The sequence below is a fragment of the Galeopterus variegatus genome, unplaced genomic scaffold (assembly GCF_000696425.1).
Source record: "Galeopterus variegatus unplaced genomic scaffold, G_variegatus-3.0.2 Scaffold1959, whole genome shotgun sequence".
Classification (NCBI taxonomy): domain Eukaryota; kingdom Metazoa; phylum Chordata; class Mammalia; order Dermoptera; family Cynocephalidae; genus Galeopterus; species Galeopterus variegatus.
Window position 1 is genome coordinate 172,333 of NW_007728070.1, and position 23,311 is coordinate 195,643.

General features: G+C 47.9%; 1 protein-coding gene across 1 annotated transcript in view; it reads left to right on the top strand.

The window, feature by feature from the left end:
* DIDO1 (death inducer-obliterator 1) overlaps positions 1-17,956 on the top strand; it is a 54,613-nt gene extending 36,657 nt beyond the window's left edge. Inside the window, exons 9-17 of the mRNA XM_008579807.1 lie at positions 48-207; positions 1,256-1,372; positions 1,485-1,589; positions 1,857-1,992; positions 2,220-2,748; positions 3,020-3,173; positions 3,876-3,965; positions 4,838-5,033; positions 13,038-17,956. Of these exons, the coding sequence (XP_008578029.1) occupies positions 48-207; positions 1,256-1,372; positions 1,485-1,589; positions 1,857-1,992; positions 2,220-2,748; positions 3,020-3,173; positions 3,876-3,965; positions 4,838-5,033; positions 13,038-16,357 (4,807 nt within the window). The 3' untranslated portion in view covers positions 16,358-17,956. The remainder of the gene's footprint in view (positions 1-47; positions 208-1,255; positions 1,373-1,484; positions 1,590-1,856; positions 1,993-2,219; positions 2,749-3,019; positions 3,174-3,875; positions 3,966-4,837; positions 5,034-13,037) is intronic.
* Positions 17,957-23,311: the final 5,355 nt, after the last annotated feature.

The window sequence follows — 23,311 nt, forward strand, 5'->3', positions numbered from 1 at the left end:
ATGCAAATGTGAGAGGTTTATGTAGTTTCTTTTTTAATTCTGTTCAGAGTCAATGACAGCGATGACCTAATCATGACAGAAAATGAAGTAGGAAAAATCGCCCTCCATATTGAGAAGGAAATGTTTAACTTGTTTCAAGTTACAGACAATCGCTACAAGAGTAAATACCGCAGCATCATGTTCAACCTGAAGGACCCCAAAAACCAGGTGAGTGTGGTCACTGTATGCTGGAATGTTCCTGATGTGGAAGTGAACTTGGCATCTGTTTTCTGTCAGCTCAGTTTCACAGTGATAAATCAAACAGCATTTGCAATGTTTATATCCTTTCCATAAGAGTTGAAAAGTGTTTTATCCTCTGTGATGCGTCCACATGCTCCCATGTTCTTGGTGTTGAGAATATTTGTGGATTTTTGGGAGTCTTGTCAGTCGTTTCACTGGCTCCCCCTGAAGTTCATCTTTCATTTCTCCAGATTAGTCTCTTCTAAACATTGCAGTGAAATTACATGCCCACCACTTCATTGGCTCCAAAGTAAAGTTCAGATTCTTTTATTCTAGAATATGGGTGTCTCCATATTCTGGCTTCAGACAACCTATTCTGTCTTATTTTCTTATTTCTCATCAGCTGAGTAAGCCCAACGATTTGGGCAACTTTTAGAGTAATAATAAGGAGCAGCCCCTATAGTTCTCACCATTTGGACAGGTGCTGCAGGGTAGCTCAATCTTCGTAGCAGCCATGGGTGGGTGGTGGTCTTCCCCTGTGATCCAGATGGGAATGAAGGTTGGAAAGGCCGCACTGCATGCCTGGCACAGCCTCCTGCTGGTACCCAGTGTGTCCTCTGTCGGCCTCTGAGCTCTTAGCTGTGTGGTAGAACCAGAGTAAGACACACTGCATCTCTGCATCTCGCTGTGGTTAACAACCCCCAGCACGAGTAGTTTTCTTCCTGTCTTTACTCCTAAGGGTGTACCTTTTTGACGTGTATTTCAAATGGTGTATGTGATTTTTTTTTTTTCCTGAGGGGGTGCAGCATGGGCCTTGCTTGACTGGGTCTCCATTTGCTCTTAGCTGTTCAGGGAGATGGGTGAGGTCTTGCCTCTGCAGGGTTTGGCGCAGTGCTGCACTCCGTTGGAAGCTTAGGGTCATCATCCTGTGACACTTGAACCTCCAGGCAGAGCTTCTGTACTGTTTTACTTTTTCCACATCCTCTCCACATTAACACACTTAAATGTTTTATGAATGAGAGATGTTTGTTTATAGGGACTCTTCCATCGGGTTCTGCGTGAGGAAATCTCTCTGGCAAAACTTGTGAGAATGAAGCCAGAAGAACTCGTATCTAAGGAACTTTCCACATGGAGGGAGAAACCGACGAAATCTGTAAGTACTTAGGGGAGGGCTGTTTGAGGCACTAACTTTACCAGAAGTAAATTAATGCTTTCCTCCTAGAAGACAAGGCATAGGGCTTTATTTTTGTCTTTTTTTGTTTTAGGTGATGGAGTCCAGAACTAAATTGCATAATGAAAGCAAGAAGACTGCCATTAAACAGGAAACCGTTCCCAACATGGAGGATTCTCCACCCGTGTCAGACTCAGAGGTGAGCATTTGGGATTTTCAGTGTTCATAAAGGATAGACTGAAATTAACCCATTCCAAATGGTTTTAGATATCTTAAATTGTTGGGCAGGACACTGAGCTTATAATGAACACATATAATTGTATCACCTCTCAAGTGATTGTATTCAGTGATCCTTTCTTTCTTTCCTCTAGTGGTTCTTAATCACATCAGACTTTTTCCATGTGTGCTGATAATGTAGAAATGGAATTGGAAAAGAAATTACCTACTTTCTTTTTTCTTCTTTTAGGAACAGCAAGAATCAGTACGAGTTGTCCCTGAAAAAAGCCCCGTGCCTCTTCTGGACGTCTTCAGCAGTATGCTGAAAGACACAACGAGCCAGCACCGGGCGCATCTTTTTGATCTAAACTGTAAAATCTGTACAGGTGAGCATAATTTGGCGATGATGCTAAACTTTGTTTAAAGTCACTAATCCTTCTAAAGGCAAGTTCAAACCAAAAAAAGGCTAGAATGGTTTTCTAGAGTCTATAAATTTAGCCCCTCCCTTTATAGTGTTGCTTTTTGGTTCTTATAAGCAATTATTACCCACTCTTGAGCACTGTGCTCTTGGATGTGTCAGATTTCTCATGAAGTCTTTCTTCATCTTCTTCAGGTCAGATTTCATCATCAGAAGATGAGCCAGCTCCAAAAAAACAAAAATTATCAGCTTCTGCTAAGAAAGAAGACTTAAAGTCCAAGTATGACAGCTCTCCATCTGGTCTGGTTCCTAACTCAGCTGATGAAGTGATACCAGAAACTCTGACCGAAAATGTTTCTGAGCCAGACGTAGAAAGTGCTTCTCATCCAAACCCAGAGAGAAAGTATTTCCCTGGGCCTCCAGGAGACAGCCACCCAGAGCCCTCCCCCCTGGAAGGCCTCCCTCCCTGCCCAGCCTCCTGTGGGGGGACGGTGGTCACCACTGTCACAGTGTCCGGCCGGGACCCCAGGACTGCTCTGAGTGGGTCGTGCACGGTTGCGGCCTCTGTAGTAGCCCACCCGGACAGCATACACGCAGTAGAAAGCAAACAAGATGTGGTGAAGCCTGCTTTGACTTCTGTGACAGTGCCCAAGTCCATACTGGCTAAGCCGTCCTCATCCCCTGACCCAAGATACTTGTCAGTTCCACCATCACCAAATATCAGGTATGTACTTCAGATATAGTCTGAAAGAGCCAAGAACGTTTTATTTCTTTTAAACTAACAAAAGGAAAGGTAATTGGTGATTAAATAGTTCAACTCTTTTTCTTTGAGCAAAGTGTGTATTTATATTGTTACAATTAAAGCAGTTAATTGGCAAAAGTAAGCTACCAAAACTTTCAGGAATTCACTTTTGCTTTTAAATATAGTCTTCATACTTTTGAAATTCTCTTTGTACAAAGAGATTTATGGATTTTTTCATGATTTTGTTTTACAGTGTCCCAGAGTCACGTTCCCCTCCAGAAGGAGATACAACCCCGTTTTTGTCTCGACTCAGCACCATTTGGAAAGGATTTATTAACATGCAAAGTGTAGCAAAATTTGTCACTAAGGCATATCCTGTCTCTGGGTGTTTTGATTATCTCAGTGAGGTTAGAATCAAGAGTGTGTTTGTGCATGTGCCTGTGTGTATGTGTCTTTCACAGGAGGTCCTCTACTAGAAGTGGGCATGTGACTCTTAAACTGACCGTCTGGATATTTGAGCACCTCTGAAGGCAAAATAGAGGTTGCTGTAATGGGTCAGATTGTTATACAGTTTGGACAGAGCAGAAATCTGAACAAGAAATCAGGCAGCCCAATGATCTGTTCAGCAGTGATCTGTTTAGCAAGGGCATTTACTAAATATGTGTGTGCCCAGCTGCCAGCACAGCCAGGCGTGTGTAACCTGCTTAGTGTGGGTGGTGTGTATAAGCCCAGGCAGGTCTTTTATTTTTCTGAATTAACAAAAATAGCACTAGCACTTACGGCCTGAGCAAGGAGTGGCCGGTCAGTCATCCTGGTAATATCTGAATCGTTTACTATATGTGTGTGTTCCTAAAACATAACTAAAAATGTCAGGCAGTAGTTTCTAAACAATCCTGTTTGGCAGAGAGTTATTATACCACCTCTGGGTTTTATAGCTTTTAATGCTGGATGGTGGTTAGCCAATCAGAATTGGATACAATTATCACATTTTCCTTGGAATAGTTGTTTTCTTGAATCTTAGGTGGTTTGGTGCCTTGATGTTGCTACGGTAGTCTCTTTGTGAACACTGTGGCTCCACCACTTACTCACTCCAGGTGCTTTTTGTTTAGGACTTGCCTGACACAATTCACATTGGTGGGAGGATCGCGCCGAAGACGGTTTGGGATTACGTCGGCAAGCTCAAGTCTTCTGTGTCTAAGGTATCTGCTTACAGTATAGTCTCTGAAACGGTGGGAGATAGTGTATATTCAGACATCTCTTTAAACCTCTCATTTTGATGATTCACACTTGAAATGGAAGCCTGCAACTTTCAGGTGAATATTAAAATAAGTTCACATAGTTATATTTCTGTGCGAGGGTGAGTTAGAGATACAGTGAAAGAAATTTGTTTTTTCCTTATTGTAATAATATATATATGGTTACATTTTAGTAAGAAATGTATAAGCTTTATTTCCTTAACTTTTTTATGGTTGAAGGAGTAGAATGGGAATGCAGAGGTGATCTGGCAAAGGACACTCAGCCCGGACTCTTGAATGGGTTTTGGTTTTCTTGGAACCCCTGAGATTTAGCTACAGCTGTGTGTGTCTGTACGTACAGTTTCCATCAGATTCATGAAAAGGCTTAAGACCCTGTGTCTAGTTTAACCCTACTGTGTGGAGACAACACAGGTAACAGCTGCAGATCACGCAGCCTGCTCACTGACTGCAGCCGTGGTGTGTGCACTAAAGTGTGCTCCCGCTGCAGACACAGCTAAGCCTACGCTTCACGTGGCTGTCTCTCTCACAGGGGAACTCTGAAATCAAGGCTGTAGAAGAAGGCATTCTAAAGGGTTTCCTGCTGAAGCCAAGATTGGGATCGGGCAGTGTGGTACTCGATTGTGTATTTGTGTTACTACTCGTCACTTCATCATTTCAGGATGTCGGATGATAGGGCTATGAAAGTCAACATCAGAATTGCTAAAATCTCCAATCTCAGGCTGCACTTTTCAGGTTTGGGTATGGATTTTAATGCAGATGCTCTCCCCGAGCGGTCACAGATAAAGACTTTCCCCTGTTCTCTGTTTGCATTGTAGGAGCTCTGTCTGATCCGCTTTCACCCTGCAACAGAGGAAGAAGAGGTTGCCTATATTTCTCTCTACTCCTATTTTAGCAGTCGTGGCCGCTTTGGTGTTGTAGCTAATAACAACAGGCACGTCAAGGACCTCTACCTGATCCCACTGAGTGCCAAGGACCCTGTTCCATCCAAACTCTTGCCCTTTGAGGGACCAGGTAAGCACCAACTTTCTGGGTAGTAATTAGCCACATCAGATACCCACACATATTCTCCCCACTGACATGGAGTCCTACCGAGTTGTCACAAGGTAGATCTGCCATCTCACCCAACCATGACTCTCTGGGAACAACAGTGAGGAGCACAGATGAGGCCATGTTTAGCAGTAGAATTCCTCTTCTAGCATACAGGGGTGTGGCACTAGTAATGCCCCCTTATTAGTAGCATAAATTGTCTCAGAAAAGTTTTACACAGAGGAAAAAAGCCCACAGCTTCCAACAAGCCTGTCACAGCCGCAGATCAATGGGATGTTCAGATGCCCAGTGTCAGTGGAGAGGAAAGGCGATGCTTTAATATTGGCTTATGTCATGTTCTTCCCTCTAAATGGGATTCTTGTTCTTAATCTCAGCTCAGGAGTGAGCAGATGTCAGTAAGAGACTTTCTCCCTCCTGAGGTTACTTCTCTACCACAGATTAATTTCTACCACATACAAAAAATAGTGATGTAGAAAAATATTCCTAGAAATGATAACTTTTAAGACTGCTGCCCAAATTTTAATAAGTTATTTCATCTTTGACAAATTACTTTTTGTTTGCTCATTCCTTAGAAAGTACTGTATTTAAAGGGTTATTTATAGGGCTGGCCGGCTAGCTCAGTTGTTTAAAGCGTGGTATTATAACTTAACCAAGAACTACAGTTTGGGTCCACCCATGAAAAAGGGGGTGGGGTATGTATAAATTAACCTAAAAAACTATATTTGTCAGAGGTTGAGGGCAATTTCAAGGGGGGCATGGTCTGTTAGCATACAGCTCTTTCTCCTCCGCTTAGAAGAAATTGATGTGACTTCAGTTAGGAAATTGGCACTAGGTGCCTAAATTGGAGTGTCTTTGGCGGCGAAGTCCCCAGAGGATTGATCTTATCTGAATGCTGATGTGTCTGACACGTGGTAAGTGCTCTTTAAAGTGCTTTGTCATAGCAGTGGCAACTGAATGCCCTGAGCACTGACAGGTGCTGCCTAGACCCTGCACCTTTGTCCCTGTCAACAACCCCAGCCGCACGGCACCTAAGCCAGCTGGGATCCTGTAGGGACCCCTCCACATCCTGGCCTGTGTTGGGGCCTGGAGCTCATCACCTGCACATAGCATGCGCCAACTGGAGCCTGCTCTTAACACCTGGCTCGGCTTGTGCCTACTTTTCGGAATTATGTGCCTATAAAGGTATTGGTTGGTATTAATAATTCCAGGGTTAAATATTTACTGACATGATATATTAAATTATTTTAATGCCAAATACATTTTAAAAGCAAAGTGCTTTAGTGTGTCCTCTCAAATCGTACTTGGGTAAAGAAATGCCACCTGAAGGATGGCAGAAAGAACTCCTTGGTGGAAGTTCTCAGTGATGGCTGTGTGAAGAGCGCTGCCCAGCTCCCGCAGGACCAGGCAGAGGACGTGTCCAGTCCTCCTGGAGGTAAAGATACAGAAGCTGACCTCTCAGACACCTGTGAAGAGTGGCCGGTCAGTCACAAGTGTGAAAACTTGTATGTAAAAGCTAGTGTAAGCGTATGAGTCCCTATACCGTAGACATTGGTGCCAGATAGCACATTCTTCTCGGAGTAAAAAAGAGCAGTTTTTACTTGAAATAAGAATTAGTAGGTACTGAGCCTCCACTTTTTAAAATTAAAGCAGCATTTCATCCTGTTTGAACTCCTCTCCCTACTCCATCTCCAAACTCAGCAATGCCCCATGAGTGCGATGGTAAGGGGCGTGTGCCAGGCCTGGGGGTTCAGTGAGGTCCCGACAGTGGGCAATGACAATCAGAGGAGGCCACCAGAGGAGCCTCTGTGTCAGCCCCAGTATGAGCCAGTCGTGTGGGCACAGTCCTGGGCGGCAGCACAACTGGCGGAGGAAGAGGTAGGGACCGCAGAGGGCTGGGCAGGGAACACTCACCTCATCCACTCAATGTGATGGGCACCGACCATGCAGCTCTCACACTCCATGACGTCAGCCTCGCCAGCATAGTCCTTGAGGCCGTGACACTGCCTGAAGGGGACTTCAAAAGGCCCACAGATTTTCATTCACAATAAACAATAAATGTGTTTTGTTAAGATAGGAGGAAGGGTTTTAGAAAAGTAGTATTCAATGAAATTATGCCAGTAAACTTTTAAAGATTTTTTTTAACTTAAAGACTTTAGTGCATTTTTTATTTTCCTGACATTATTGTTGACATTAATATGTATGTATGATATTTTACACACTTCCATGGTAGCTGAACAACCTTGAGCCCGGGCCAGGTCGGCTGCTTGTATATTGATTGCTTCACATATTTATAGCTTGACTTGGCATTTTCTAGATACAAATATGCACATGTATGTCCTGGCTTCATGGTATAAGTGTGTAGTTGTGTGTGCATGTGTGTGTGTGGAAAGCTAGGTACTGGAACATTTGTCCTGTCTCAGCTCCCTGTCCTCATGGAGTTATTAGTCTCTGCACAGAAGAGCCCTTGGATGGCACAGGCCATGTGTGAGGGTGGTGGCTGGGTCTTCAAAGCAGAGCCATGGTCAGGTGTGAGCACACACTCCATGACAGCATGGGCCCCACACGCCTGACGGGAGCGCCTCTGCACTGCCTGAGGTCACACATCCAGGGAGCGGTGGGCTGGGGTCTGCATGGGCCCTGCTTCTGCTCTAAAGCTTGCTCTCAGCTCTGCAGCACACAAAGCCTAGGCCTGGAGGCAACATGGTGCTGCAGCCTTGAGGACCCGCCAGACTGCATCAGGACTGCCATGTGGGCCATGGAGTCAGTCCCTGCAGGATGTGTGAGGAGAAGGTCGCGTTGGCAGTAGGGAGCTCCTTGGGGAAGAGAGCAACTGACTCACATGTGCCTTGGTGTATACCACGTAGAATTACAGGTGTCCCTCGCCTTCCGAGCTCGGGGGCCAAGCAGATTTTGACTGCATGGTGTCCTCCCCTGAGCTCTTGCTGCTCACACTTGAGAAGCCTGCAGAGACACCACAGGTGCTGAATCTGTGCCCTCAAAGGGAATCCTGAGCTGGCCTGCGCTCGGTCAACGTGGTTCTTGTCTCAGCTACACTCTGGGGACAGCGACCTTGGGTAGCTGCTCCACGGAGCCCCTCAATCACACACAATTCACAGCTCTTCAGAGCACGTGTGGAGCAGGCAGGGTTTCTCTGAAAACGTTTTTGTCCTTGTGTGTTTTCACAGTTTGTCCTCAGAAATGCTGGTTTGTCTTGTTCTATTACACACTGGCCTTTTTACTAACTTGGTATTATCTCCAAGGATGGCTGGAAAGCCTGAGTCCCTCTAATCCAGCTCAACTTCCACTAAGATGTTAGCTCAGCTCAATGCAAGTTATTCTGACAGGGTGTCACAGTGGAGAACTGGGATCTCAGTCTCTGCATGACTTGGGACTAGTTGATTTGGAAGCTCGTCTGTGGTTCTGTATGTGACTAACAGAACTGTACCTGAAACCAAGACGCCCATACGAGTATGAACCCAGGGCCCAGCCCCATCATTTCCAAGTGAATGAATAGGACTTAATTTATGTGCCCTTGAGCAGCCTTGGGTCTCTAACATAGGTGCGTGCAGCCTATATCTTTTCCCAAGGGTGGGGACACTACCCTTTTTAGATGCTCTCATGGAAAGAGTGGTTTTCTCTGAATTTTTTAATACTGGAAAGCACTTCTTGGAGGAATAGTTGAATCCATAGTGACTTCTTGTATTCTTCTTAACTTTTCTAAATTAACTGAAAATTCTATGGTTTGAAATATTGTCAGGTAAGCGTTTCTTCAGTTTTCATGTGTGTGTGTATCAACAGCTTTGCACAGAAATTGTAATCAAAGTCAAATACAGTATTGAATGGAATGTACTACTTTCTCCTAAGTCAATAAAAATATTTCACAGAAACTGGTCATTGTTTGTCTGAATTCCCGTCCTAGGTCCACCTTTGCTTTCTATAGCTAGCGTGACGTTCCTCTGGTAGTACAGGCCAGCTCCCAAAGGGCCATAAGGTTATTTTGGAAGTTAAAGGACAGCAGAGGGTGTGCTGGTCCACACTGCTCTGGGGCAGTTCCTGGCCCCTGGAAGAAGATGGACAGCACCCTTCTCTTATCTGGGACGCTCACTGGGCCCAGTGGCTTTCCTAGGGATTCGAAATTGGAAAGAGGGAGGGGTTTGTGTGTGTGTGTGTGTGTGTGTGTGTGTGTGTGTGTGTGTGTGTGTGTGTGTTGGGTTGGGGGAAGTATACTATTTCCCCTCATATTTGCCAAGTCTCTTTCTATCCAAGTCATACTTAAGAACTATTGTTTATTAACTTTCACACAGTTTCTGTTTGAGCAGGTGTGAAAATTTTGTTTTGACAGATTCAGACCGTAAGAGGGTTTTCATCTTCTAACAAATGGTAAAGTACCAGATAGGTTTGGCGGTAAAGGCATCATTTGGTAGCTTCGAGGTTAGGAGGAGTCAGCTTTCAGGTGGCTTATTTCATAAAACAGACGGTTGCCCTGCGGCACATCAGGTTCAATACTTGTGGGGCGGTCCCGGAGCGCTGCTTCCCGCCACTTAGAAGCAGGTGGTTTCTTCTAAGCACCTTCATCTATTCTCAGGCCCAGTTGCTGGTGCACCTGGATGCAGACCGTGCTTTTGGTTTTGTCCCAGGAAATTAATTGGCAAACACTTTCCAAATATACCCCTTATCCTTGGTTTCTCGATCATGTGGTCTAATTCTAACCACTGATCTGAGGCTAGACCCTTCTGCCATGAAGACTCAAGGAACGCAGACGTGGAGCTAAAAAGTCTTCATACATGCCCTGCACTCTGGTGTCTTGGAGGGAGTGGGGGGGGCGCATTGGCACCCTCTGTGGAGGTGGAAAATGGGACATTCTAACTGCAGTTGCTGTTTCAGTACCACCCTCCCCCCGCCACTTTATGACTTGTACACCTCACAGCAGCCCTCGAGAGGGAGGTGGGTAAGTAAGCATTCTGTGCCCAGCACTGTCCAGCCAGTGCCCGGCCTCCCACGGGGCCTCATCTCCATGCCACAACCAGTGTGGCCTCTGCCTCTGCACTTATCCAGATGCATGCCACTCTCCAGGTGTCATCACTCATGACATTGCAGCTACCCAAATGTGAGCCTGGAAAGCTAACCCCTGGGAAACCTGTCTTCTGCTGCCCCTCCCCCAGCAGTAGGGAACAATTGGAGGGGCTTGTGTGACCGTTTGGTCTCATTTTTCTTGTACTGTCATGCTGGACACCCTGTCTTATGGCAGTGTAGAGCATCATTAAATTTGGGACATGTTCCTTCACCTCAGTAAAGATAGCTTCTAAGGTCCAAGATAGGTAAATTACTTTTATTGTTTCTTCCATGAGGATAAGCTATTTCTAAGGTGCTAGTCACATTTCAAATATTCACGCAACCATAAAATATGTGAGTCAGATGATAAGATTTGACTATCCCAAGGTAGGGATATGAATTTTGAGACAGCCCAGTTTAAATGTAAAATCTTTGGGAAGATTGGTGGGGATGTTCAGCTTTGTTAGGTCATTACCAGTGCGTGTAGATAAGACAGTGGAAAGTTAAAAGCATCTAAAACTATTATCTGCTCATTAGATGCCATTCTCTAGAGAGCTGCTATCTTCAAGGCCAATGTAAATATTAAGCAGCCTTCCCTATGATGAATAGGACGGCAAAGGTCAAAGTCTAAAGAATCTTGCCAGGGCTGGGATGTACTAATTCTTTTCATCAATAAGCATATTGGGCCATTAAGAGATGGTCTGAATGAGGCACCTCACACAGCCCGGGGATTGTTTGTGTCTTCCTGGGTTCTTCCCAGTGGTCTGCCCAGCACTCGCAGTTGATTGACCTGAAACCTGATTTGCTCAAGAGCCCTGACGGTGGCCCTTTAGCAGTTGAGCTTTTCCTTGAGTGAGGTGGTCCCAGGTGACTTCCCCGCACCAAGACCCCCCAGTCCTTGCCATCTGGTGCCCCACCCCCACCCTGGCCTTCTGCTCCTGGTGTCAGGTTCTGTAGGGAGAGAGCTTGGCTTCCAAAGCTGCCCCTTAGAACATCAGCTGCTACTCAGTATGTTTGAATGTGCTCAGCACTTAAACCTGTTCTGCAAGCTCCGGGACCATTCGCAACAGACATACTTGGTCCACGAAGGCCATAACAGCCGATTTAACAGTTGACCATACCCCAAAACTATGGATTTGAATTAGCTGTGTTCAGTAAATAGCTATTATGGCGAAAGAAGTACTATTTGAAGTTAGGATGTCCTTAATTAGAAAATGAACTTGACAGGTTGCTCTTCACATTGGCCCAGCAGAAATTTTGGACGTGCTGTTCAGTGTGGTCTGTCCAACTCCAGATTCTGTCCCTTCCTTTGCCCAAATCTTTCTCTTAAACACTGCTATTATCAGAAGAGCAGGGAGGGGATGTTTTGAAAGCTGCCTCATGAGAGGATGGTGGCTCAGCACTAGATTATGCTGTAACTACAGCTCACCCACAGGTGCCTTCAACGCGGATCTCACACACCAGCCTGTGAAGCAGGAGACCCTTGGGACCCCATTAAGGAGGGAGGGTAGGAACGTGTTGTCAGTTGCAGAGGCTGGGTTGCCCTATCTCATCCTGTTCCCTCCTTGTAAGTGGCGGGGCAGGACATTTACCTACACTCGTGTGCTGAGCTGTTGATTACAAATTCCTTACTGGAGTTTAGGGAGACTACAGCAAACATATTTAGAACTACAAAACAACTATTTGAAGTGATTTGTGATATCTCTAAATCACAAGAAGGACAGGAAAATCTTAGTACTAGCTTAAATTGTAAGAAAAAAAGTGTGTGATTACCTCTCCTATACCATGTAATGTTTTCTGTAAATTGAATTTATACAGTTTGATTAATTGTATCTTTGTGCTATTGAAACGAATACTCTGTCCTTTGTGAGTCATTTTTCCGTAAGTTACTGTTTTGTGTCTTGGCTATTTAGTTCCTGTTTGGAATTCTTGATGCCGTGTGAGTGTGGGGGTGGGGAGATCACTATGGGAATAGTAGCATTCCTGATCTAGGTTGTCACAACCTAGAATATTTGGAGTAACCCTTTCTTAAGAAATAACTGTTTTGTAAACTAATGTGCCCTGAAGCTCCCAGTCCGTCTCCATGTGACCTGTCCTTCCCCAGCAGTTTGCTAAATGCCTCAGTGCTTTATTTAAACAAGACGCCCTGTGTTTACAAAGATTTGAGCATTAGGTAGTTTTTGATAAATTCATGCTCATTGAATTTTTCTAAGCCTAGAACATTTATTTTAACCATGTCAGTCAGTGTTATTGTTTTCATTCATTGTAATTCTGGTACCAGAAACTAGTGAGTTTACCCGATGGCTTGTGCTTGTTAATCATTATAATCCTGTTGGTCATTGTAAACTGAGTTGAGTTAGTCCCTAATCAAACATTTAATATTAGTATATTTAGCTTAATTTATGTGTTGCAACTCATAAGTCAAAGAAAAAAGGTTGTTACCTTCCTGATGTGTAGCAAGAGGCAAATAGAAGAGCATGTCCAAGATGCGTTTGTTTAAAAGACATGCCGGTCCACATGCGCTTTCGATCCCTGCAGGTTAACAACATTAGACATTCGTGTAGTGGCCTCCCCACCACAGCCATGCTATTGCTTTAACATTATATATAATTTTTTTTTCAGCATGTAACATAAATTCTGACCATTGGGATGAGTTTACTCGTGAATTGGGCCCTTGGTTTTATAGTTTGCTGCTAGGGTGCTAGTCCCTCCCTTTCAGTGGCTGCCATTAGGACTGGGCAGTCCTGGTGGTGCCCTCCTTGGACAGGAACTGTTTGGTCTTCACAATGGGCTTCTCAAACACTCGACTTTATTTTGCCATAGAATTTCCCTATGAAAGCCCTTAACAAAATTTACCTCTGAAAGATAAAAGCTGGAGTGAGATTCTAAAATTCATGCAAATATTTTGTTTTTCAGGTCTTGAGTCACCACGTCCAAATATAATCCTTGGGTTGGTAATCTGTCAGAAAATAAAACGTCCTTCCAGTGCTGGAGAGGTAGACAAGATAGATGAGAAGCGGACCCGACTTCAACCAGAAGAAATGGATGTCTCAGTCTACCCCAAAGTAACCCCAGCCCCGCAGTCTGAAAAGAAGCCCTCCAAGTACCAGCTCTACTCTGCAGACACAGCTGTCAGTAGCACACCACCTGGGTCACCTCCGCCTCCACCCCCTCTTCCAGAACCACCGGTGTTAAAAATTCTGTCGTCCCTCAAGCCAGGAGCCACCAACACTGTCACAGCATCAACAGCACCAGCAGCCATCACCACAGCAGCTCCCTCTGTCACGTCACCTGCTTCGAAAACAGCTTCGCCGCTGGAGCACATCCTGCAGACTCTCTTTGGAAAGAAGAAATCATTTGACACCCCTGCCAAAGAGTCTGTGGGAGCTATTCCCGCCTTCCACCGGGATTCCAAAACCACGGCAGACGACGGGGTGTCGGCAGCTCCTTTGCTGGATCCGATAGTTCAGCAGTTTGGTCAGTTCTCAAAAGATAAGGCTCTAGAGGAAGAGGAGGATGATCGACCCTATGACCCTGAAGAGGAATATGACCCGGAGAGAGCCTTTGGCGGGCAGCTCACTGAGCGTGGGAGGAGCCACGATGTGGAAGAGGCTCCTGAGTCAGCCGAGAGGGAGGAGGTGGCCTACGACCCTGAGGACGAGACGATCTTAGAAGAAGCGAAAGTGACCATTGAGGACCTGCCCAACAGGATGTGTGCAGATGTGAGAAGCAGTTCCGTGGAGAGGCCTGCTGACCAGGCTGCCGACGTCCCCGCTCCATCTCTGGTGGAGCAGCAGAAAATGTTAGAAGAACTGAACAAGCAGATTGAGGAGCAGAAGAGGCAGCTGGAGGAGCAGGAGGAGGCTCTGAGGCTGCAGAGGGCAGCTGTCGGGGCCTCCATGGCCCACTTCTCAGTGTCTGATGCATTGATGTCACCTCCGCCCAAGGCGTCACTGACCAAGGCTGAACTGTTTCATCAAGAGCAGCAGACCCTGGAATCGTCAGCAGGTCAGGTGACCCAGGTGACAAACCAGAGCTCAGACTCAAGACAAAGCAGAGACCCACGGCAGGCGCGGCGGCTGGCCACCGAGAGCAGCGAGAGCGAGCCTCTCTCAAAGCCCCCAGCGAATAGCATGCAGGGCGCCCCACCAGCAAGAGAAGCTTCTGGAGGGGTCGCTGTGGGTCAGGTGCCTGTGCTGGCCCTGGAAGAAAAGCAGACGGCGTCTCCTCTCTGGGTTGCAGGTGAAAAGGTGCCCCTGGTGTCTGACCAGGATGGCCAGAAGTGTGAACACCCAGGGAGTCCCACCCCGCAGCCCATGGAGAGCACCCACCCTACTGCAGCTGCAGATGGCCCGGCCAGACCAACCCGGAGAGTGCTGTTGCCCACGCCCCCCAGTACCTCCTTCCAGCCCAGCTGCCCTCTGCAGAATGATGGGCCGAGTTTTAATTCTCCTGCAGGAAGGGACCCTTTCTCTAGTCCGGTGTTTACATCTCAGGAAAAATCTCTTGGTTCGTCCCAGTATGAGGACCCAAGAAATCCTCAGTCTGCTGCAAAGAGTGACCACCCAGCAGCTGATACTGAGGGGGACAGAGAGCTACAGTCCAGACCTGGCGAGGGGACCACCCCGTTCTCCCTACCCGGACAAAAAGGAGGGGCCCCTCAGCCCCAGTTTCAGGGCCAGCGTGAACCCACACCTCGCACTTTCGGGATGTCAGGACTTTATGGCCCCAATTTCCCAGGACCAAGGGGGCCAGTCCCTCCATTTTCAGAAGAGAATATTGTTTCTAATAATGATGGGCCAAGAGGGCCCCCACCAGCCAGATTCGGGGCCCAGAAGGGGCCCATCCCTTCCTTATTCTCAGGGCAGCATGGGCCACCTCCTTATGGGGACAGCAGGGGCCCATCACCCTCTTACCTTGGCGGGCCTAGAGGAGTGGCACCACCCCAATTCGAAGAACGCAAGGATCCCCATGGGGAGAAAAGGGAATTTCAGGACACCCTGTATCATGAGGCGACTGGCCCCTCTGCCCAGTTTGAAGGACCAGAACAAGCCCAGTTTATGAGTAACAGAGGTGCAGCACCTTTCCAGTTTGGAGGCCAAAGAAGACCTCTGCTGTCTCAGCTCAAAGGGCCCCGAGGAGGTCCCCCTCCTCAGTTTGGAGGCCAGAGAGGGCCACCCCCTGGCCATTTTGTGGGCCCAAGAGGGCCTCATCCCAATCAGTTTGAAAATGCCCGGGGCCCTCATCCCAATCAGTTTGAAAATGCCCGGGGCCCTCATCCCAATCAATTTGAAAATGGCCGGGGCCCTCATCCCAATCAGTTTGAAGGATCCAGAGGCCAAGCACCAAATTTCATGCCAGGTCCCAGGGGGATGCAGCCTCAGCAGTTTGAAGAGCAAAGGGTAAATTCACCACCAAGATTTGTGAATCAAAGAGCACCTGCACCTCTGCAGTTTAGTGGACCAAGGGGGTCTGCACCGTTTCCTGAAAAAAATGAACAAACACCTCGATTTCACTTTCAAGGCCAGACCCCACAAGTGATGAAGCCTGCACCCAGGCCCCTGCTTGATCTCCCCAGCCATCCCCTGCAGCACAGGAAGGACAGGTGGGACGAGGCAGGCCCATCCTCTGCCCTGACCTCTAGCGCACCTGGACAGGGCCCCGAGGCCGACGGGCAGTGGGCATCGTCCGAGTGCCGAGAGGGCAAAGGCCATGAATACAGAAACCAGACTTTTGAAGGGAGGCCAAGGGAGCGGTTTGAAGCTGGACCCAAAGAAAAACCGCTGGAAGAGCCTGATGCCCAGGAAAGTCGGCAGGGGCGGGCCTTTGAGGACAGGAGGCGAGAACGGGATCGCAGCAGGAACTGGAGCAGAGAGAGGGACTGGGAGAGGGGCCGGGAGTGGGAGAGGCACCGAGAGAAGGACTCCAGCCGAGAGTGGGACAGAAGCAGGGAGAGGAACATGAACAGGGACAGAGAGCGGGAGGCAGACCGGGCCAAGGAGTGGGACCGCAGCCGGGAGAGGAGCAGAAACAGGGACCGCGACCGGGACAGGAGACGGGACCGAGACAGGTCTAGAAGCAGAGACCGGGACCGCGAGAAGGCCAGAGACAAGGACCGAGAGCCGCGGGAGCGAGTCCGGGACCGCAAGGAGCGGAGCAGGAGCAAGGAGAGGGCCCGGGACAAGCCTGAAGCCATGCGGGCCTCTGATTCAGGCACTGCCGCCACCCAGAACTAGGCTCCTGCCAGCCGTGCCTGGCAGCCAGTGATGACAGTACATTCGTATGTGTGGTCTCCACCTGACAAAAGCTCACAAAACATGTTGGACAAATAGTTTTTGAAATAGCTATGAACTTAGATACAGGATAGAACATTCTGGACTTCAGAAATTGCTGTAATTTTGTGTATAATGGTTTCTTACAAAATTTCACATCTTTACAATTCTGATTTTTAAAAATATATATATAAGAATTCAGTATTTCCATTTAAAATTACAGAAATGGGAAGTGTCTACAGAAGCATATTGCTTTTTCAGACTATAAAGTTATCTTTTCCAATAACTTGACTGTTGTAAATTTTAAGGGAATTTCATTGGACCTTAGAGCCGTCTCTTCACTGACATCTCATCTGTATTTCTATGTCTCCAGAAGCTGAGAAGCTGTTTTTACAGGTCTTTAGCAGCTCTCCCAGAGGGGTGGCGAGGTGCCGCTGGGGCTGGGGTTATAGTGGGTGAGCCAAACGCATCTGTGCCCTGCTCGGCTGTGGGAGAACAGTGTTAGCAGCTCATATCTGGAGTGCTGAGAAACACAAAACTTACCAATGCATCTTTCTTTTGTCATAAGGAAATTTGAATTACAAATTTCAACCAGGAAAAAAACCCACATTTTTTAGTTTTGCTCAGTTTTTATGTATCACCTTATAAATTTTCTTCAAAAACATTAAAAGCTACATCTGTCCTAATAGAAACTATTGCATTTTAATAACAACTTATTGAAAAATGTTTAGATATTACCAGCTTAAAGAAAGTGAGAAAATAAACCAATTAAGTGTACTTTAAAAGGGGGATGTCTTAGATTTGAATCATCAGAAGCATTTTGTTTTGTCAATTTTACCCCCTGAGCAGCTCTTCCTATATCCCAGGACAAGGGCACTCAGCTCCAAACTGTTGTATTTGTCAAGCGATAAATTTAAAAGTTTGTAATTGAAAATGGAACAATATCTGTATAAAGTCTGAAATGGAAAGTAGTGACTATTAGTTCAAGACCTGCAAGCTAAATAGAAAGCTTCCTGCTGTGAGGTATGGTGTGCTGCCGCGCGTCCTGTGCTTTTCAGTACTCCTGAAGTATGGAATAGAGAAACCCGGCTAATTTATTTGTACAAATACACATTGATAATTTTTTATATTTTCATAAACTTTTGCAGATGTAAAATTAGACAATTTCATTTGTTCTTTTGGAGTCTACTGTTCCATTATACATCACTACAGATTTTTCACTTTATAGCACAAATTTTTAAGTTAAGGAAACATGGAGAACTTACTGATTTGGGACTTTTGGTGTCATAAGCCAAGGGTTAGTAGGTTACATTACATTAGAGTAGGTGTCAAGTTCCAACATCTAATATGATCTGAAGGTTTTCTTTTTACATATAAAGCAAATTTTTCTAATTTAAGTACGTAGATGTAAAAACCAAGTGTGTTTCTTTAGGTTTACTTGATAGAAATTTCTGTAAATTGTATTTTATATTGCAGAGTATCACATCACTGTGCATTAAAACATGGGACTTCACAGGTTCTGTTACTTGAAGTAGAATAAACATCTACAGAGCTTTTGTCTCATAGGTCTTCACTCACCTTTCCTTAACACTGGGAAGTTTGAGGTTGGACATGGCTGCCTGGTCCCCCAGCTTGTTTACCCTTGGTCTCCCCTGAACTCGGGGCGTGAGCCCAGCTCAGGACTGGCCACCCAGATCCCCACATCCTTCCCATCACTTGGCAGGTGTCTTGGGCATCTGCTGGGGGCCACCAAGTAGCTCCCTTCCTGGGGAACTGCCACATGCGGCGAAGGGGATGTGTGGTCTGAATGTAAGGGTGACAAGGTGCGGGAGGGGCCGAGCAGGTGGTGGGGTTCACACAGAGGCTTTCAAAGGAGCTTTGGCTGCCATTAGGGCTGGCCAGACCCAGTACTTACAGGTGGAGGGCAGGCAGCTGTGAAGGGCCACCGCTGGGAGGAGCACGCGGATGTGGGCCTGGCCGCTACCTGCACGACAGGTTGATCTGGTCACCCTCTGGCTGGAACTTAGCTTCTCAATAAGCGTTTGTGCTCACAACCTAGCCATGAGCAGAGACACCAGGGGCAGGGGTGTTCCTGAAGGAAAATCCACGCAGCACTGCACTGCCATCATGGCCGTCAACACTACCTCCACAATGGCCCCACCACCACAAGGGCCACATTGAGGCAAACGGCACAGCTGCAGGGCTCCCTCATGGAAGACTACCCTGTAGCGAGCTCCAGGTGGCTGATTCTTTGCCAAAGAGTGGATGTTCGAATCTGCTGCACAGACACTATGGGGTGCATGGCGCAGTGCCTGGCTCCATGTCGCGTGAGCCGCTTGTGGCCTGCCGATCGTTGTCAGGGTGGTCTCCCATCCCACATGTCTAGGAAAATATGCCTTCACTTGGAAGCCCTCGGGCCTTGCATAGCTTGGATGTTTGTCTGTTCTCATTCTTGTTCACCCCAAAGCCCCGTCGAAACCCTCCCGCCCCATCAGGCAGCTCTTTCATCCTCCCACTGCTGTTCAAGCACCCGTCCACCCAGCTGGCCCCCAGGACCAGTTCTAATGGCTCCAGCCCATGGCCCCATTCAGCCCACATCACCCACAACACCAATGTGCATCATGCTGTGCATGGCTTTCTAGAAACCTGACAGGTGAGGAATCCAGCCCCAGCCTGCTCCTGGACATGGGCACAGCCATACCCATCTCATGGGGCAGAGAAATGCCCAGGCCTGACAGCCCCAGCTGCCAGCAGGCAGGGGCCGCTCGGGGGTAGCTCCTAGTTCTGGTACATCTGCAGAGACAGCTATCAGAAAATAGAAAGAGCCATCTCTAGAAAACTGGAAGGCGTTGAGGCCTTTAAATGGAAAGTAACCCCCAAAGGGGGTGGACAGCCCTGCCCCTCCACCCACACCAGGCCTGTGGCCACACTGACACCCCACAGCATCAGCAGCAGCAGCTGTGCCCAGGGCTGGGGGCAGCAGAAGGCCCGTAGCTGTGGCTGTGTTCTGGAAGGGGCCTGACCAGGAGGGGAAGAAGGGAAAGGCAGAAGCCACCCAGGTTCAAGCCCAGACAGTGACCTCAGGCCACTCAGTGGCAGGGCAGGACAGGGTCAGGGCACTTGGCTGGTAGCCGCTGGGTCCTGCACCTGCTTCCTGCTGGACACTCAGCAAAAGAGAGGGAGGAAACCCAAAGCTACCATAATTGTATGCCCAGCAGTAATTGCTGTTAATATTTCAGTGTATTTTCCTTAATCTTTTTTCCCTCTCTGCATTTAAATTTTTCTTTTACAGAATTGGGATGTATACGTCCTTGTGGTTTTTTCACTTGTCATATCCTGGGTGATTTACACAGACATCAATTGTTCAGCAAAAGCATCATTTACATTTTTTGCTTTGTTCAAAAGGTTTATACCTTCTACCTTTAAAAGAATGTATGCTGCCCGTAGCTCTGTGAGGCCCCAAGTGTTCACTGTGAAGGAAATGAAACATGGAAGATGGGCACAGGGAAGATCAGGACCCCCAACGCCACCGTCTAGGTCCAGAGACAGCCGTTGCTGGTCGTATCCTCCAGCCTCTTTTCTATGTGCATGTTGCTAAAGGTTGGGGCAGGTCACTGAGGAAATGCACCCTCTTTTTTTCTTTTTTTGGTGGCTGGCTATACAGGGATGGAACCCTGGACCTTGGTGTTATTAGCACCATACTGTAACCAACTGAGTTAAGCCACCAGCACCTCCTAGATAGACAGTTACCCTAGAGCCTGGGTCACCAGTGGGGACAAAGTCACCCCCAAGGGGGCAAAAATTGGTTCTTGGCAGTAGAGTCTTAGCTATTTGAGTGCTGGGCTCCACAAGAGCCAGCACTGAAATGCACACTGTTCTGAGAGGGTTCTAAGAGAAGCAAGATGTTTTTAGAAGGCCGAGAAGCACTGCCCCAAACAAATGAAGACATGTTCACACAAAAACCAGTAAGCAAATGTTTATAGTGATTCAGCCACTAAACTGGTCCTCCGCCACCTAGAATGCTGCTTAGCGACAGAAGGAGCCCCCACACCACACGCAGCGGCACCGAGGACTCTCAAACACCTCGTGTGGGGAGAGAAGCCGGACTCCACAGCCACATCCTGTGTGACGCTGTTATGTGGCCTGCGGGACAAGGCAGGACTCGGGGAAGAACGAAGATCAGTCAGGGCACCGGGAGCTCAGGTGAGGGGCAGGGGGCAGCATGGGGAATCACATGGGGGCTGGGGCTGTTCTGTATCTTGACTGCAGTGCTGGTTGCGTGACTTTTGCATTTGTTAAAACTCATGGACCTGTACCCCAAAAAGGTGACACTTACTGTATGTAAATTCTAGCTCCCTGAACCACCTGGAGGAGGAGACTGGATAGTGGGTTGGCAACTACCAGAGTTGAGCCCCACCCCTACACACACACACAGCATGCCCGCAGGCACACACATGAGCACACATCACACATACACCTCATGCACACACATGTGAGGAGGAAAAGAAAGCCGCTCAATGCTGGAAGGCAATTCAGTACCAGCCACATTTCATTTTCCTGGAATCCATATTCCAGGACGCTTTCATGCTGCGGCGACAGGCCCTCCTTCATTTTCAGAAAAGCCTCCCACATATCTGTAAGGATGTAAGTAACACATTAGCACATGCCTTTCATTTAAGGCAAGTGAAAGGGTGGGTGCGGGCTGCCACTCCTCTTTCCACAGACCCAGACTCCCTGTCCTCCTCTGGGGTGGCACTGCGATTGCCCCACCTTCCTCCTGAGCACGTCCTGAGCTCCCAACCCTGCCCTTGGTGCAGAGGGGACTTTCCCCACGTGCGCGCATGCTGTGCTGTGAATTTGCAAGTCCTGACTGTGGCTTCCCCATCTGGGGGCTGCCACTCCTCTTTCCACAAACCCAGACTCCCTGTCCTCCTCTGGGGTGGCACTGCGATTGCCCCACCTTCCTCCTGAGCACGTCCTGAGCTCCCCACCCTGCCCTTGGTGCAGAGGGGACTCTCCCCACGTGCGCGCATGCTGTGCTGTGAATTTGCAAGTCCTGACTGTGGCTTCCCCATCTGTCATGGGCTATTGGTCTCTGGCTCCTGAGAGCTCAGACTCACCTCGGTCTGCTTGGAAGTTCACAGCAACTGCCTGAAATGTGTCTGTGGCTTGTCCTCGTGTCTGTCTGTGTGGATTAATCTGCACTTCAATAGCTGAGGAACTTTTCGGCAAACAGAGGGAAATTCGTCCATATTTTGTTTAATATCCCATTTCCTAGTCTTATAAGTCTATTAAACAATGTTTCTTTAAATATTTAAACACTGCATATTAAATACTTAAACATTAAATATTTAACAAGTTAAATTTTCCAAATATTTAGATATCAATTACAAATGTATTTAATCAAATTCTCCTAAGCAGTTAATTAGATTCACATCCATAATAAAGGTTTATCAGATTCGCCTGGGTACACCTAACACCTTAAAGAGCAGACAAAGCACACACGTCACACTGGTAGCAAGACACACGTCCCATGGTGTCCACACTGTTGGTGCTGCAGAAGCCACCTGGTCCTTCCTCTTCCTCCTTCCTCCTGTAACAGTCAGGCTGCAGCCAAGGAGGAGGACGTGACAGGACCAGAAAGATGACAGCCAGTGGGGTGACAGCAGAGACAGACAGAGACACGGAGCCACAGAGCCATGGAGACAGAGAGAAAAAGAAAGAAAATGGGGAGAAAGATGGAGATGGACTCAGAAAGAGAGGTTGGGAGAGATGAGGGAGGAAAGGGAAGGGGTGGGGACAGGAGAGATGTGCAGGAGCTCATGGCAGGGACTGTCTCGCGTGGTTGTGGCAGCGGGTTACATGGTTGCTGCTGGAAGGGGTTGTCTTTGCATCTGAGGCCACCGTGTGGGCAGGGGAGGGATGGAAGGTGGGGAGCAAGGATAAGCCAGAGACCACAAGGATGGACGATGGGTGACTCTGGGCTGCAGTTCTTTCTCCCGCCAGCCTTGGCAGTGGGGGCCTGCCGGGGAGCTAGCACTCTTGGCTGTGGAGGTGAGCACATGGTGGCCTGTGAGCCTGAGCGGCTGCAGGAGGCCCAAGGAAGTAGAATGTGAGGTCCTGGTGAGTGGAGGTCTGTGACGCCGAGCCCAGGAGCGACCTCCGCCCTGCTGCCAGGGGCACCTTGTTGGGTAAGAGGCCAACTGAGGGCCACAGAACAGGCGAGCCTGTGTGCCTGATACTGCCAGACCAGCTTCTCACTGTGATGCCAGCAACGGAAACTCAACTGGAGCGGCTGCCATGATGGAGTAATGACTCGATCAGATGTATGACCATCCACGGTTCTTCTCCAAGGCCCCTCTGCTTTCCACACAGGCCAAATAAGCCCGTGAGACAGGGGTCTGCTCAGAATCGGCACTGTGTGCTCCACACCCTGGTCAGTGGCACTGATCTGGGTGTCCCTCCAGGAACGCGCAGTGGCCCCTGGCTTGCTGGCTCCTCAGGCTGTTCTGCTGCTTCCTGTTAACCATTCTTTCTACAACAGCCCTCACTGCATGCATCAGGGAACCAACGTGGGGACCTTGTCATTCGCTGAGTATGTCTATTCCAAGCACGTGTTCCAGAACCAGGCAAGGGCACAACTTAGCCTACTGTGGGAAAAACCTGAACCAAGTTGCTCATTTGACCTCTCTAAGCCACAGCTCTGACTGTTGACCACAGTGGCATTTGGATCTCTAGGAATTAGTGTCCTTTCAGATCCAGTATCCAGTGACACCGAATGTCTGGTTGCTGCCCCTTCCCCACTGTGCAGCCTCCTGGTGAATGGCTGAAGGTCCCTCTGAGAAAGGCTGGCAGGAAGAGTGTATTAGTCAGGGTTCTCCAGAGAGACAGAATCAATAGGATATGTTATAATTATAT